The sequence below is a fragment of the Dendrobates tinctorius genome, unplaced genomic scaffold (genome assembly GCF_039654945.1).
Source record: "Dendrobates tinctorius isolate UK_male_01 unplaced genomic scaffold, ASM3965494v1 ptg000139l, whole genome shotgun sequence".
Lineage (NCBI taxonomy): Eukaryota > Metazoa > Chordata > Amphibia > Anura > Dendrobatidae > Dendrobates > Dendrobates tinctorius.
The window spans coordinates 11454708-11469947 of record NW_027361807.1 but is presented as its reverse complement, the minus strand read 5'-3'; the positions used below and the strand labels follow the sequence as shown (position 1 = coordinate 11469947).

At 39.6% G+C, this 15240-nt stretch overlaps 1 protein-coding gene across 2 annotated transcripts in view; it reads right to left on the bottom strand.

Moving 5' to 3' along the window:
• Positions 1-682: 682 nt before the first annotated feature.
• Positions 683-15240, bottom strand: part of SLC5A8 (solute carrier family 5 member 8) — a 128647-nt gene continuing 114089 nt past the window's right edge. For both annotated transcript variants that reach the window (XM_073545023.1, XM_073545022.1), the window contains exons 14-15: positions 1910-2004; positions 683-1546 (exon numbers count right to left, since the gene is read on the bottom strand). In XM_073545023.1, coding sequence (XP_073401124.1) covers positions 1406-1546; positions 1910-2004 — 236 coding nt within the window. In that variant the 3' untranslated portion in view covers positions 683-1405. The remainder of the gene's footprint in view (positions 1547-1909; positions 2005-15240) is intronic.

The window sequence follows — 15240 nt, the reverse complement described above, 5'->3', positions numbered from 1 at the left end:
CCCAACTGCAAAGAATGGAAAAAATAATAAAACATTTATATTTCAATTTTCATCTAACTAAGGGGGTGACAAAGGAGATTTGATTTACTATTTTTTTATTAGGCCATATCACAGTGATTAAAAGGAACCAATAGGAAGAATGTCCAATAGTTGCCAGGTACCGGCTTGCAAAACTCATTGCACGCACTGCGCATGCACCCGCCATTTTTTTTTGAAGATGACAACAGGTTGGGGGATGGATCAGTAGGGCCCGTGGATTGTGGAGGTACCGGTGGGACTCGGGGGGCATAATTTTCTCTCCTCTGACATGTATATAATGTCAGAAGACAGAGAAATCATTGAAACAGCAGGCACTTTTTATTCACCGGAAAATCCGGCCCTGAATTTGTTCTCTGGGCTACACCCAGATAGCCAAGACCCCGGAGATTTTCTGACTCTGGGGGTGCTACAGCCTTTTTCCTAATCACTGTTTTAAAACGGCAATGTGGAAATAAGTAACCTTTTCGGCCACCGTTTTAATGCGTATCGGCTGTCATAAAGGGGTTAAACAAGAGGTCATTTTCTAATTATAGCTTCCCTATACTGTCATCCATTTAAAGGGAAGCTATCATCAGAAAATGTCCTTTTGTTTTAATCAGGGTTGTGTGCTACATGTATTTGAAAAAAAATATATAAATCACTGTTTTCATTTTTATATCACAATCTTTATTTTAAAAAAATGTTGTAATCTTGCAATTTTCCGCCTAAATGCTGGGGATTGTGTTTAAATCATATTTCCTGTTCTTTCGGGAAGAGTTTACAACAGGCTCCACTGGATCCACAAATCACAATAGTTGACATCACAGATCACCCTTTTCAATGCCCTTTGCAGTCTCATTAGTCACTTCAATAAAAAAAAAATCTGTGACTATGTACATGTGTTGTTTCTTGAGACAACAGAAAATTAGAGTTTATAAAAGCCCTAATGGTCAGTGTGAAAATTGTAAATATTTTTTTCATTTAAAACAAAAAAACAAGAGGTTTAACAATAGTTCATTTCAGTTAATGGTCTAACAGAAAAGTGTGCATTGTACAAAAGTGTCTTCTGCAATACTAGATGTAGAATAACTCATTTTTATTTATAAAATAACGTGATGGGTTAACTATATACAAAAGAATGCAAATACCTTTAATTTATAAAATATATTGTACCCCAACGGAGTGAATTCCCTGAGTGAACTTTTATGCAATCACAGCAGCACCTCTGAGTATTCCATGTATTAATTTTTATATACATATCATTTCAACAAGAAAAGGTTGGCTGGTGTGTTTTACGTGACTTCTACAGAACCATATAGACAGTATGGAATAGTTTTTGTTGTCTTTTGTTCATACAACAATATTATATAAAAACCTCAGTAAAATCTCATGGGTTAACACCGTTAACTTTCTCGTTTTTCTCCGTGTTATACATTTCCATGTGACTGAAAGCAGGATTGTCCGTCCCTTTATCGGGATATGGATCACTGTCCCGGATCTTCCAGTTCAGCACTTCAACTTTCTCACTCTGCAGAAAGAAATGAAAATCAGCCAAAAGAATATAAATTGTTTACTCTAAAAATAGTAATGTAGGTAACATGCATTACACACTAGTATAATCAGCTAAGCCGCGTGTAGCTCATAAATAATACTGCAATATGCTGTGCGAAATAAATAGACTAACATAGGCCTGATTTGCTGCTACAGCTTATGGTGCCCATACAAAGTGATTTCCAAAATGAATTTTAAAAAAACCTTTTTCCTACAATACTGTATTTTTCTCCATTTTTCAGGATTATTATACCATGTATATGACTAAATTGGCATTCTACCCTTATTACAATAAATGTTACCACACACCCCCACCAGAAAAAGTCTTTCATTTACTTACTTCTTTGCCCCAACGAGAAGGAAGCAATACTTGAAGGTATTCAAAGTCTTGAGATGTTAATAGATAATCCCGATTTACATTTTGTTTTAAGCCTCCTGTAAACCATATAGTATCATAAGTTAAGAAGCATTTACCAGCGGATTGGATATTAATCACATGGATTAATGCAGGTCTTCATATTTTTTTCTAACAGCTCTCACTGTATATTTTATAGGATATCAAAAAGACTTCACTGCGCTATAGTAAGTTCCATCCAATGTGACACTTCTAATAAAGATATGTTCTAATAAATATAAATGTAGGGAAGAAACCGTTTAGGATTGTTTATTTTGATTATCCGACTTTATTACCAAAGGCATTGGAGGGTTATTCCCACTGCAGACAATTGTCATAACTACAGAATATCTTGGACCTCCGCCTATCTTGTGAATGTGTCTCTCTGCTGTTTACTATTTCTCCCATAGACCTATGCTTCGCTTAAATAGCATCATCATAATCCGCAATGCTTTACAGACATCAGCATCACTGTCCTCATTGGGGCTCACCATCTACATTCTCTATCAGTATGTCTTTGGAGTGTGGGAGGAAACCAGAGTACCTGGAGGTATCTTTTGCAAGCAAAGGGAGAACATACAAACTCATTTTGGATGTTATCCTTGGTGGGATTTGAACCCAGGACTGCAAAGCAAAAGTGCTAACCACAAGCCAACATGCTTCCCATTGACTTGAACTGAGAGAGTCACTCATGCACAGACATGCACAGACACCTCCCCGATCATCATGTACTCAGTAAATAGGAGACAAGGTTGCAGGACCCACAATCTTGACATGGGTAGGTATACCATAGATGAGGACTAGTCTTTTATAGAAATACGTAGCATACCCAGTGAATGTGCCTTAATTATTTAACGCATAAATACCCTTTCATGTCAGGTCAGGGATGCAGATTTGAACACAGCCTAAAAACCTCTCTGCAGAGGTGTTAAACTCAAGGCCAAATCCGGCCCGCCATGTCATTTTATGTGGCACGTGAGGTCAGGGTACAGATGAACTGGCTCTCCACTTTCCTTGTAAGGAAACCTGGTTGAAGTAATGTAGAAGTGTGTGCCTGAGATCAAAATCAAAGATGGTACCCACTCTCGTGCTAGCACCACCACCTCTACCATTACTGGCTGTGTTCTATGTCGACACAGCCAGTGTTTAGCAGAGAGAGAGGAGCCAGCACAGGGAGTTGGTGCCATCTTGGAATCTGAGCGGACACAGCAGTGGTTAAAAGATGGGGTGGCACCAGGACAAGAAGCAGGTGCCATCTTTGAAACCAAGTGAATGCAGACAGCATAAAAAGTGAATGCTATCAGCCAGCACAAAAAAAGAATGCATTCAACCAGCACAAAAAGAGGACGCATTCAGCCAGCACAAAAAGTGAATGCAGCGAATGCAGTCAGCCAGCACAAAAAATGAACATAATCAGTCAGCACAAACAGTAAACACAGTGAATGCAGTAAGCCAGCATAAATGTTGAACACAGTCAGCAGCACAAAAGATGAACATAATCCGCAGAAAAAGTGAATGCAGTGAATGCAGTCAGCCAGCACATAATGTGAACACAGTTAATGCTGTCAGCCAGCACAAACTAAGAACACAATTAGACAGCAAAAAAGGTGAACACAGTCAGCCAGCACAAAATGCAAATGCAGTCAGTCAGCGCAAAAAGTGAACACAATGAATGCAGTCAGTCTCCACAAAGTTTGAATGCAATCAGCCAGCATAAACAGTGAACATAGCCAGCAGAAAAAGTGAATGCAGTGAATGAAGTCAGCTGGAACAAAAAGTGAACGCAGTCAGCTGGCACTTTTGTGTGGTTCCACTTTTTAATCATAGCAAATGCAACCGGGTTTGGCACAGCTCTTTTAGGCCGACTTACCAGGGACAACTCTCTTAGCCCTACTGCCCAGAAACAGCCCTCTTAGCCCTACTACCCAGGGATAGATTTCTTAGCCCTACTACCCAGGAAAAGTTCTCTTAGCCCTATTACCCAGTGATAGTTCTCTTAGCCCTTCTACCCATGGACAGTGCTCTTAGCCCTACTACACAGGTGTAAGAGGAGGTGACAATGCTCCTGAGAAATCCCAACAATGTGCATTATAGGTGGGAAAAGGCTGCCACCTTCTGTTCAGAAGGGAACATGTGGAACTAACTGAAACAGGAAGAATTCCAGAGTGGGATGAATTCAGATACAACACCCAGTCTTTTTCCACTTATGACACAGTTCCTGGACATAAAGGGTCTGCACACCAAACCGGAGCTTGTTTTAACACCAAGAGAGGTGCACAGGAGAAGATGCTGAAGCCAGCATGACAGGCTGCAGCAGGAAGCGTGTGCCAGCAGGTTGCTGCCAGCTTGCAGATGAGATCCAGATGACACTAAATCAGATCCAGGCCCCAGATTTCGCTGGTCAAGACCCAAAGACACGAGCTATGCTGATATGTGGCAGTCAAGATTCTGAATCGTGATTACACCAATCAAGATTCAGAGCCCAGCCCTCTTCTCCCCATATCTGGGAGACAATGATCATCGCTGAAGCACCAAAGACCCCTGAGGTGGTATAAAGAAGGCAAGAATGAATCGAGCCATCGCTTCCAGCACTAACGTATGGAACAGGGGTCAGCCTGGGCTAGGACAGCAGACAGGGTGAAGGTCAGTTGGAGTGAAGGAGGCTCAACATTCATTAGTAGACTTTGTGAGGAGGACTTATGGCCTAGTGGGATCTCTCTCTCTCTCCCCAAACAGTAGGTGTTCGGTATGGATGCCAAATTTTACTGTTCGGGTTCGCCCATCTCTAGTCTTAAGCCATACAAATGAATATCTAAGAAGAAAACCACATAAAGCCACCCCCCAGAAGAGCACGAGAATCTCATTAACTGAAAATAAAGATTAAACAACCACAAGACAGATTTCATCATCCCAGGTATCATTTTAATCAGTATAACAGCATCAATCTGACACTGTCTGTAAGTTACTGAGCACAATCCTGCTGACAGGTTAACTTTAAAGAGTAGTCAAAGTGGTAGCTCCCACAGGGACAGGTGTATCACCCCAGTCAGATGAACATTAGTATAATTTCAGAGAGACTTTACTGCCGTTCTAATTGTCCTTTAATACTCATTATATGTTCTGTACTGTATAATACACTTGTGATTACCCTGTTCAAACTGTTTAATTGTTTTCCAACTACTGCAAGTCCCTGCCAAAGCGAGGGAAATAAATAGTTAACTGGCTGTTCCTGCCTCGTGTCTATCTGTGCTTTGCATCTGGTGACCTGCATTACACAGGAACAGCTCTCTTATAGCCCCAGGTCCAGTCCGTGCATTGCAGTCCATGATTGTACCATGTGGTACGGATGTCTGCATGAGCCCTTGCAATTACAAGCAGCCCTTTAAGGCAACCATAATGGGGATGTGGGCCTTAGTGAAAATGAGTTTGACAACCCTGCTCTAATGGCTGGGTGGTATATACACTTTGATTTAACATGTTAAAGGACCTTATCTGGTGATACATTTCCTTGCAGATGAAAAATAGATTATATGACACATTATATTTCCAATATAATGTTATATCTAACTTGCATTTATTATTTCAAGTGCAGAAGATGGCACATTGTGGAAACAAATAACTTAAGAATCAATATGATTGAATATTGCCTCAGAGTAGGGTCATCATTGCCTTACAAACTAGATTATTTTAATTACATGAAGACTAAAACGCAGATACTATCACATTATGAAAAGGAATGACTCAAGATTTCCAAAATATTCAAAGTACTACACTATCGCCCCAATATATCATTATTCTTTCTACAGTTTTCTATAGTAATTTGCCCTTTTTTAGGGGATTATTCTCTATAATTTTTTTTTTGTTACACTGTTACCAAGGTTTTGTCCCTCGGACAATTTTGAGTGTTCCAGATAGATTTTTTCATGCTGATTTCAGAAACGACTTCAGATTTTTCCTATCACGTAAGGTTTTTGAGAAATGATACAAAAGACTATAATATTCTGTTATAATTCTAAAAACTCATATATGAACTTTTCCTGGAACAGTATATTCTGAATTTTCCACTGAAATAACATAAATCACTGATCTACACATATGCAAGCACTTTTTATGCGAATTTCGCGCAGGCGCAGTGAATCATTCGGCTGACTCTGTACGGAGCATACCACATCTCCTGGGCAGGGGAGGAATCAAAAGACAATACTGACGGCCCCATCTCACTTAGCGAGTTTGCTAGCGAGATCACTAATGCATCACCAATTTCGCCTGCGATCTCGCTACATGTTACATGCAGCAGCAACCGTCCCCCCTGCTGGATATCGCTGATCGTGCAGGAATGTCCTGGGCCATTTTTTCGCCGTCGGCGTCCCGCTGGCCAGCGCGAATTGCTGTGTTTCTGCGTTGCTGAAGAGATGTGCTGTTTGGTCGTATTGTCGGGATCGCTGGTGTATTGCTAAGTGAAACAGGACCCTTAGAGCATGGCTGAATGGATCACGACCTTCAATGCCGTTCGCTGTCCCAATAATATGGAGAGCGCAGAGAGATCATGTAACAGATTGCTACTTCTGCCTTACAAATGTAACAGGATATTCAGAAAAGAACAAGAAATCAACAGAATATTCTAATCTTCCTTCAGCCATAAGACCAGTGTCACACGAGGAAAGTCTTCGTGTTCCAAAGCCACCCAAACTAACAATGTCAGTGGAAAATTAAACTACTGCAGACCCAGACTTTGAGCCTTCTACATCTAATCCACATCTGTTCAGTCAAGCTGATCTGAGTGACTTGGTCAGAGACTGAAATTGTCAAAGAGGCAGGCAGAATTATTGGGATCAAGGCTACAAGAACGGAATTGCTTATTACCAGGAACAAGAGTTTCTGTTTTTCGCAGTGGTCAAGAAGAACTTAATCAATTTTTCAAAAATGTTGACAGTTTAACGTTTTGCATCGACATCTTGGGGTTGTTTGGTGCTCTTGGATGCAAACATGACCCGAAGGAATGGCGATTGTTCATTGACTCGTCAGTTTTAAGTCTGAAGGCTGTTTTACTACACAACGGAAATATCTATCCTTCTATACCTATTGGACATGCCATACACATGAAAGAAATGTATGAGAATATGGAGTTACTGTTGACCCACATTAATTATAGAAATTATAACTGGAACATATGTAATGATCTAAAAGTTGTTGCACTTCTTCTTGGACTGCAGCTTGGATATACCAAGTATTGTTGTTTTATTTGTGAGTGGGACAGTCGTGCACGAAAAATGCACTATTTCAGAAAGGACTGGCCACTCCACGAAAACCTGGTTGCTGGACAGAAGAATGTTAAACATAATCCTCTCGTTGATCCAGCTAAGATACTTCTCCCTCCTTTGCATATTAAACTTGGGCTTATGAAGAATTTTGTCAAAGCAATAAACAAAGAATCGGAAGCCTTTTCTTACTTGCGACAGACATTTTCAAGAATATGTGATGCAAAGATTAAAGAAGGTATTTTTATTGGCCCACAGATCAGAGATATAATGAATGACAGTAGCTTTGATGGTCTTTTGCAAGGTGCTGAACAAGTGGCATGGAGAGCATTTAAAGATGTGACCTTCAATTTCCTTGGCAACAGCAGGGCACCGAACTTTGAACAACTCGTGGACAACATGCTCACAGCATATAATTTGATGAAATGCAATATGTCACTAAAAATACATTTTCTACATTCTCACTTGGATTTTTTTCCAGCCAATCTTGGTGCCATCAGCGATGAACACAGTGAAAGACTTCACCAAGACATTGCGCTGATGGAGAAAAGGTACCAGGGAAAGTGGAGTACGTTAATGCTGGCTGCCTATTGCTGTAATGTTATTCGAGAAGCATCTGACTCTGATTATAAATGAAAGTCGTCTGCAAAACACTTTGAACAATTGATTTTGCTAATGACATCGATGCACATGTATGTAGTGTCTCAGACGTCATAATGTAGACTATAAACTGTTGTTTCTTAACCCCTTACGGAATAGTACGTCAGCTGGCAGAATCCCTCGCTTTGAGGTGTGCTCCGGCGGTGATCCCATCTCAAAGCCGCAACATGTCTGCTGTTTTTAACAGCTGATATGTGCCCGCATTAGGCGCAAGTGGAATCACGATCCACCCGTGCCTATTAAGTAGTTAAATGCTGGTGTCAAACTCTGACAGCGGGCATTTAAATGCACTTTGGACGCCGGTCTGGAAATACGTGCAGCGACAACCCCTGTCACGTGATCGGGGGTCATCGCTGCATTGCCATCACAACCAGAGGTCTCCTAGAGACCTCTATGGCTGTTGATGGCAGATTGCTATGAGCGCCACCCTGTGGTCGGAGCTCATAGCAAGCCTGTAATTCTGCTGCAAAGAGGTGATCTGAGCATCACCTCTATGTAGCAGAGGCGATCGCGCTATGGCAGCTTCTAGCCTTCTATGGAGGCTATTGAAGCATGCCAAAAGTAAAAAAAAAAAGTGTTTAAAAATATTAATAAAATAAATAAAACATAAAAGTTCAAATCACCCCCCTTTCTCCCTAATCAAAAAAAAATTAAACCTACATATATTTGGTATCACCGCGTTCAGAATTGCCTGATCTATCAATGAAAAAAAACAACCTGATCGCTAAACGATGTAGCAATAAAAAAAAAATCAAAACACCAGAATTACTTTTTTTGGTCACCACGACATTGCATTAAAATTCAATAACGGGCAATCAAAACAACGCATCTGCACAAAAGTGGTATCATTAAAAACGTCAGCTCGGCACGCAAAAAATAAGCCCGCACCAACCCTAGATCACGAAAAATGGAGACGCTACGGGTCTAGGAAAATTGAGCAATTTTGTTTGTTTTTTTAGCAAACTTTGGAATTTTTTTTTCACCACTTAGATAAATGAGAACCTAGACATGCTTGGTGTCTATGAACTCGCAATGACCTGGAGAATCATATTGGCAGGTCAGTTTGAGCATTTAGCGAACATAGCAAAAAAGCCAAACAAAGAACAAGTGTGGGATTGCACTTTTTTGCAATTTCACTGCACTTGGAATTTTTTTCCCCATTTTCGAGTACCCGACATGGTAAAACCAATAGTGTCGTTCAAAAGTACAACTCGTCCCACAATAAAATAAGCCCTCATATGGCCATATTGACGGGAAAAATAAAAAAGTTATGACTCTGGAAAGAAGGGGAGCGAAAAATGAAAACAAAAAATTGAAAAAAGCTCCGGCCATGAAGGGGTTAAAAACCATACATGGTAGAGACTTTTAGATCACATATTCATGTTCACCATATCAAAATCTATAAGATAAAATAAAATTTTCTCAGGGGACAAGAATTTCCATGAAATTTGATGCGCAGTGTTATCTTTCTTTTTTTAGTCTTTTCTTATCCAGATGTTTTAGATAGATTTACAAAATGCAACTTTTTTCAAATGTCGAAATAGGTTTGATGTGTAGCAGCGGTAGAGCGAGCGCTAGTGTTGAGCGATACCACCCGATATTGAAAAAAAATCGGATCGGATTGGATCGGCCGATATGAAAAAAGTATCGGGTATCGCCGATTCCGATCCCGGAAGTCCAATTCAAGTCAATGGGACAGAAATATCGGAATTAAAAAAAACCCTTTCTTGCCTTGTACATCCTGTTCGGGAGGGGGGAAGAGTGTGGGCGGTGCTTGGGCGGACACTGTGCGTGTCTGTGTGTGCGGGCGGGGTCTGTACCGACTGTAGGGGGCCTGTGCCGGCTGCTGGTGGTCTGTGCGGACCTCTCGGAGGTCTGTGCCGACTGTCGGGGGCCTGTGCCGGCTGCCGGTGGCCTGTACGAGCCTCTCGGGGGTCTGTACAGGCCTGTCGGGGGTCTGTGCCGGCTGCCGGTGGTCTGTACGGGCCTCTCGGGGGCCTGTGCCGGCTGTCAGTGGTCTGTGCCGGCTGCCGGGGGTCTGTGCGGGCCTCTCGGGGGCCTGTGCCGGCTGCCGGTGGTCTGTGCCGGCCTGCCGGGGGTCTTGTGTGTGTGTGCAGGCATCGTCCGATGGGACTACAAGTCCCATCGGGCGATGCCTGCTACAATGACAGTGATTGACACATTAGCCAATGATGGGACAGTAGTAGTCCCATCATCCGACTAATGTGTTGAATGTAAAAAAAAAAAAAAAAAAACATACTACATACATACTACATACATAGTACATACATATACATACTACATTCATACAGCAAACATACATACTACATACATACTTCATATATACTACATTCATACAGCATACATACATACTACATTCATACAGCATACATACATACTACATACAGTGGGGCAAAAAAGTATTTAGTCAGTCAGCAATAGTGCAAGTTCCACCACTTAAAAAGATGAGAGGCGTCTGTAATTTACATCATAGGTAGACCTCAACTATGGGAGACAAACTGAGAAAAAAAAATCCAGAAAATCACATTGTCTGCTTTTTTTTCATTTTATTTGCATATTATGGTGGAAAATAAGTATTTGGTCAGAAACAAAATTTCATCTCAATACTTTGTGATATATCCTTTGTTGGCAATGACAGAGGTCAAACGTTTTCTGTAAGTCTTCACAAGGTTGCCACACACTGTTGTTGGTATGTTGGCCCATTCCTCCATGCAGATCTCCTCTAGAGCAGTGATGTTTTTGGCTTTTCGCTTGGCAACACGGACTTTCAACTCCCTCCAAAGGTTTTCTATAGGGTTGAGATCTGGAGACTGGCTAGGCCACTCCAGGACCTTGAAATGCTTCTTACGAAGCCACTCCTTCATCGCCCTGGCGGTGTGCTTTGGATCATTGTCATGTTGAAAGACCCAGCCACGTTTCATCTTCAATGCCCTTGCTGATGGAAGGAGGTTTTCACTCAAAATCTCACGATACATGGCCCCATTCATTCTTTCATGTACCCGGATCAGTCGTCCTGGCCCCTTTGCAGAGAAACAGCCCCAAAGCATGATGTTTCCACCACCATGCTTTACAGTAGGTATGGTGTTTGATGGATGCAACTCAGTATTCTTTTTCCTCCAAACACGACAAGTTGTGTTTCTACCAAACAGTTCCAGTTTGGTTTCATCAGACCATAGGACATTCTCCCAAAACTCCTCTGGATCATCCAAATGCTCTCTAGCAAACTTCAGACGGGCCCGGACATGTACAGGCTTAAGCAGTGGGACACGTCTGGCACTGCAGGATCTGAGTCCATGGTGGCGTAGTGTGTTACTTATGGTAGGCCTTGTTACATTGGTCCCAGCTCTCTGCAGTTCATTCACTAGGTCCCCCCGCGTGGTTCTGGGATTTTTGCTCACCGTTATTGTGATCATTCTGACCCCACGGGGTGGGATTTTGCGTGGAGCACCAGATCGAGGGAGATTATCAGTGGTCTTGTATGTCTTCCATTTTCTAATTATTGCTCCCACAGTTGATTTCTTCACTCCAAGCTGGTTGGCTATTGCAGATTCAGTCTTCCCAGCCTGGTGCAGGGCTACAATTTTGTTTCTGGTGTCCTTTGACAGCTCTTTGGTCTTCACCATAGTGGAGTTTGGAGTCAGACTGTTTGAGGGTGTGCACAGGTGTCTTTTTATACTGATAACAAGTTTAAACAGGTGCCATTACTACAGGTAATGAGTGGAGGAAAGAGGAGACTCTTAAAGAAGAAGTTACAGGTCTGTGAGAGCCAGAAATCTTGATTGCTTGTTTCTGACCAAATACTTATTTATTTTCCATCATAATATGCAAATAAAATGAAAAAAAAAACAGACAATGTGATTTTCTGGATTTTTTTTTCTCAGTTTGTCTCCCATAGTTGAGGTCTACCTATGATGTAAATTACAGACGCCTCTCATCTTTTTAAGTGGTGGAACTTGCACTATTGCTGACTGACTAAATACTTTTTTGCCCCACTGTACATGCTACATATATACTACATTCATACAACATACATACTACATACTACATACATGATACATATATACTACATTCATAAAACATACATACATACTACATACTACATACTACATACATGCTACATATATACTACATTCATACAACATACATACATACTACATACATGCTACATATATACTACATTCATACAACATACATATATACTACATACATGCTACATATATACTACATTCATACAACATACATACTACATACTTCATACATGTTACATATATACTACAATCATACAACATACATATATACTACATACATACTGCATTCATACAACATACATATATACTACATACATGCTACATATATACTACATTCATACAACATACATACATACTACATTCATACAACATACATACTACATACTTCATACATGTTACATATATACTACAATCATACAACATACATATATACTACATACATACTGCATTCATACAACATACATATATACTACATACATGCTACATATATACTACATTCATACAACATACATACATACTACATACTACATACATGCTACATATATACAACATACATACATACTACATACTACATACATGCTACATATATACTACATTCATACAACATACATACATACTACATACTTCATACATGTTACATATATACTACAATCATACAACATACATATATACTACATACATACTGCATTCATACAACATACATACATACTACATACATGCTACATATATACTACATTCATACAACACACATACATACTACATACATGCTACATATATACATTCATACAACATACATACATACTACATACTACATACATACTACATATATACTACATTCATACAACATACATACATACTACATACATACTACATATATGCTACATTCATTCAGCATACATACATACTACATACATACAACATGCTACAGACATACAACATACATACATACATACTGCATACATACTACATACATACTGCATACATTACATTAATAGATTCATACAATACATACATATAGACATACAGTACATATAACATAGAGTACATACTCACCATCACTTGTCACTTTTATCCCCGAAGCCAGTGTCATCTAGGAAAAAATATGAAAATAACAAACAAGCCATATACTCCCTGATCCGCAGAAATCCACGAGGGTCCCATGCCGATCTCTCGTGGAGAACAGCAGCATCAGCTGGTGCGACCGCTCTCTACGGGGCTCCAGGAATCCAGTGACGGGAGATAGGTATCCTTCCGCACTGTATTCCTCCGCCACTGTAAAAAAATAGTCCCTGGTCTCACTTTATGGCAAAAGCTGTGTGGGAACTTTCTCACACAGCAATGCCAAAAGTGACAAGTGATGGTGAGTATGTACTCTATGTTATATGTAGTATGTATGTAGTATGTATGTATGTTGTATGAATGTAGTATATATGTAGCATGTATGTAGTATATATGTATGTTGTATGAATGTAGTATATATGTAGCATGTATGTAGTATGTATGTATGTTGTATGAATGTAGTATATATGTAGCATGTATGTAGTATGTAGTATATATGTATGTTGTATGAATGTAGTATATATGAATTATGTATGTAGTATGTATGTATGTTGTATGAATGTAGTATATATGTAGCATGTATGTAGTATGTATGTATGTTGTATGAATGTAGTATATATGTAGCATGTATGTAGTATATATGTAGTATGTATGTAGTATGTATGTATGTTGTATGAATGTAGTATATATAGCATGTATTTAGTATGTAGTATATATGTATGTTGTATGAATGTAGTATATATGAAGTATGTATGTAGTATGTATGTATGTTGTATGAATGTAGTATATATGTAGCATGTATGTAGTATGTAGTATATATGTATGTAGTATATATGAAGTATGTATGTAGTATGTATGTATGTATGTTGTATGAACGTAGTATATATGTAGCATGTATGTAGTATGTATGTATGTATGTATGTTGTATGAATGTAGTATATATGTAGCATGTATGTAGTATGGAGTATGTATGTATGTTGTATGAATGTAGTATATATGAAGTATGTATGTATGTTGTATGAATGGAGTATATATGTAGCATGTATGTAGTATATATGTATGTTGTATGAATGTAGTATATATGAAGTATGTATGTAGTATGTATGTATGTTGTATGAATGTAGTATATATGTATGTAGTATGTAACATGTATGTATGTTGTATGAATGTAGTATATATGTAGCATGTATGTAGTATGTAGTATATATGTATGTAGTATATATGAAGTATGTATGTAGTATGTATGTAAGTTGTATGAATGTAGTATATATGAAGTGTTGTATGAATGTAGCATGTATGCAGTATGTAGTATATATGTATGTTGTATGAATGTAGTATATATGTAGCATGTATGTAGTATGTATGTATGTTGTATGAATGTAGTATATATGTAGCATGTATGTAGTATATATGTATGGTGTATGAATGTAATATATATGTAGTATGTATGTAGTATGTATGTATGTTGTATGAATGTAGTATATATGTAGTATGTATGTATGTTGTATGAATGTAGTATATATGTAGCATGTATGTAGTATGTAGTACATATGTATGTAGTATATATGAAGTATGTATGTAGTATGTATGCATGTTGTATGAATGTAGTATATATGTAGCATGTATGTCGTATGTATGTTGTATGAATGTAGTATATATGTAGTATGTATGTAGTATGTATGTATGTTGTATGAATGTAGTATATATGAAGTGTGTATGCAGTATGTATGTATGTTGTATGAATGTAGTATATATGTAGCATGTATGTAGTATATATGTATGGTGTATGAATGTAATATATATGTAGTATGTATGTATATTGTATGAATGTAATATATATGTAGTATGTATGTAGTATGTTTTTTTTTTTTTTTTTTTACATTCAACACATTTGCCGGAGGATGGGACTACTACTGTCCCATCATTGGCTAATGTGTCAATCACTGTCATTGTAGCAGGCATCGCCCGATGGGACTTGTAGTCCCATCGGACGATGCCTGCACACACACAAGACCCCCGGCAGGCCCGCACAGACCACCGGCAGCCGGCACAGGCCCCCGGCAGCCGGCACAGGCCCCCGAGAGGCCCGTACAGACCACCAGCAGCCGGCACAGGCCCCCGGCAGCCGGCACAGACCACCGACAGCCGGTACAAGCCCCCGAGAGGCCCGCACAGACCACCGGCAGCCAGCACAGACCCCCGACAGCCGGCACAGGCCCCCAGAGAGGCCCGTACAGATCACCGGCAGCCG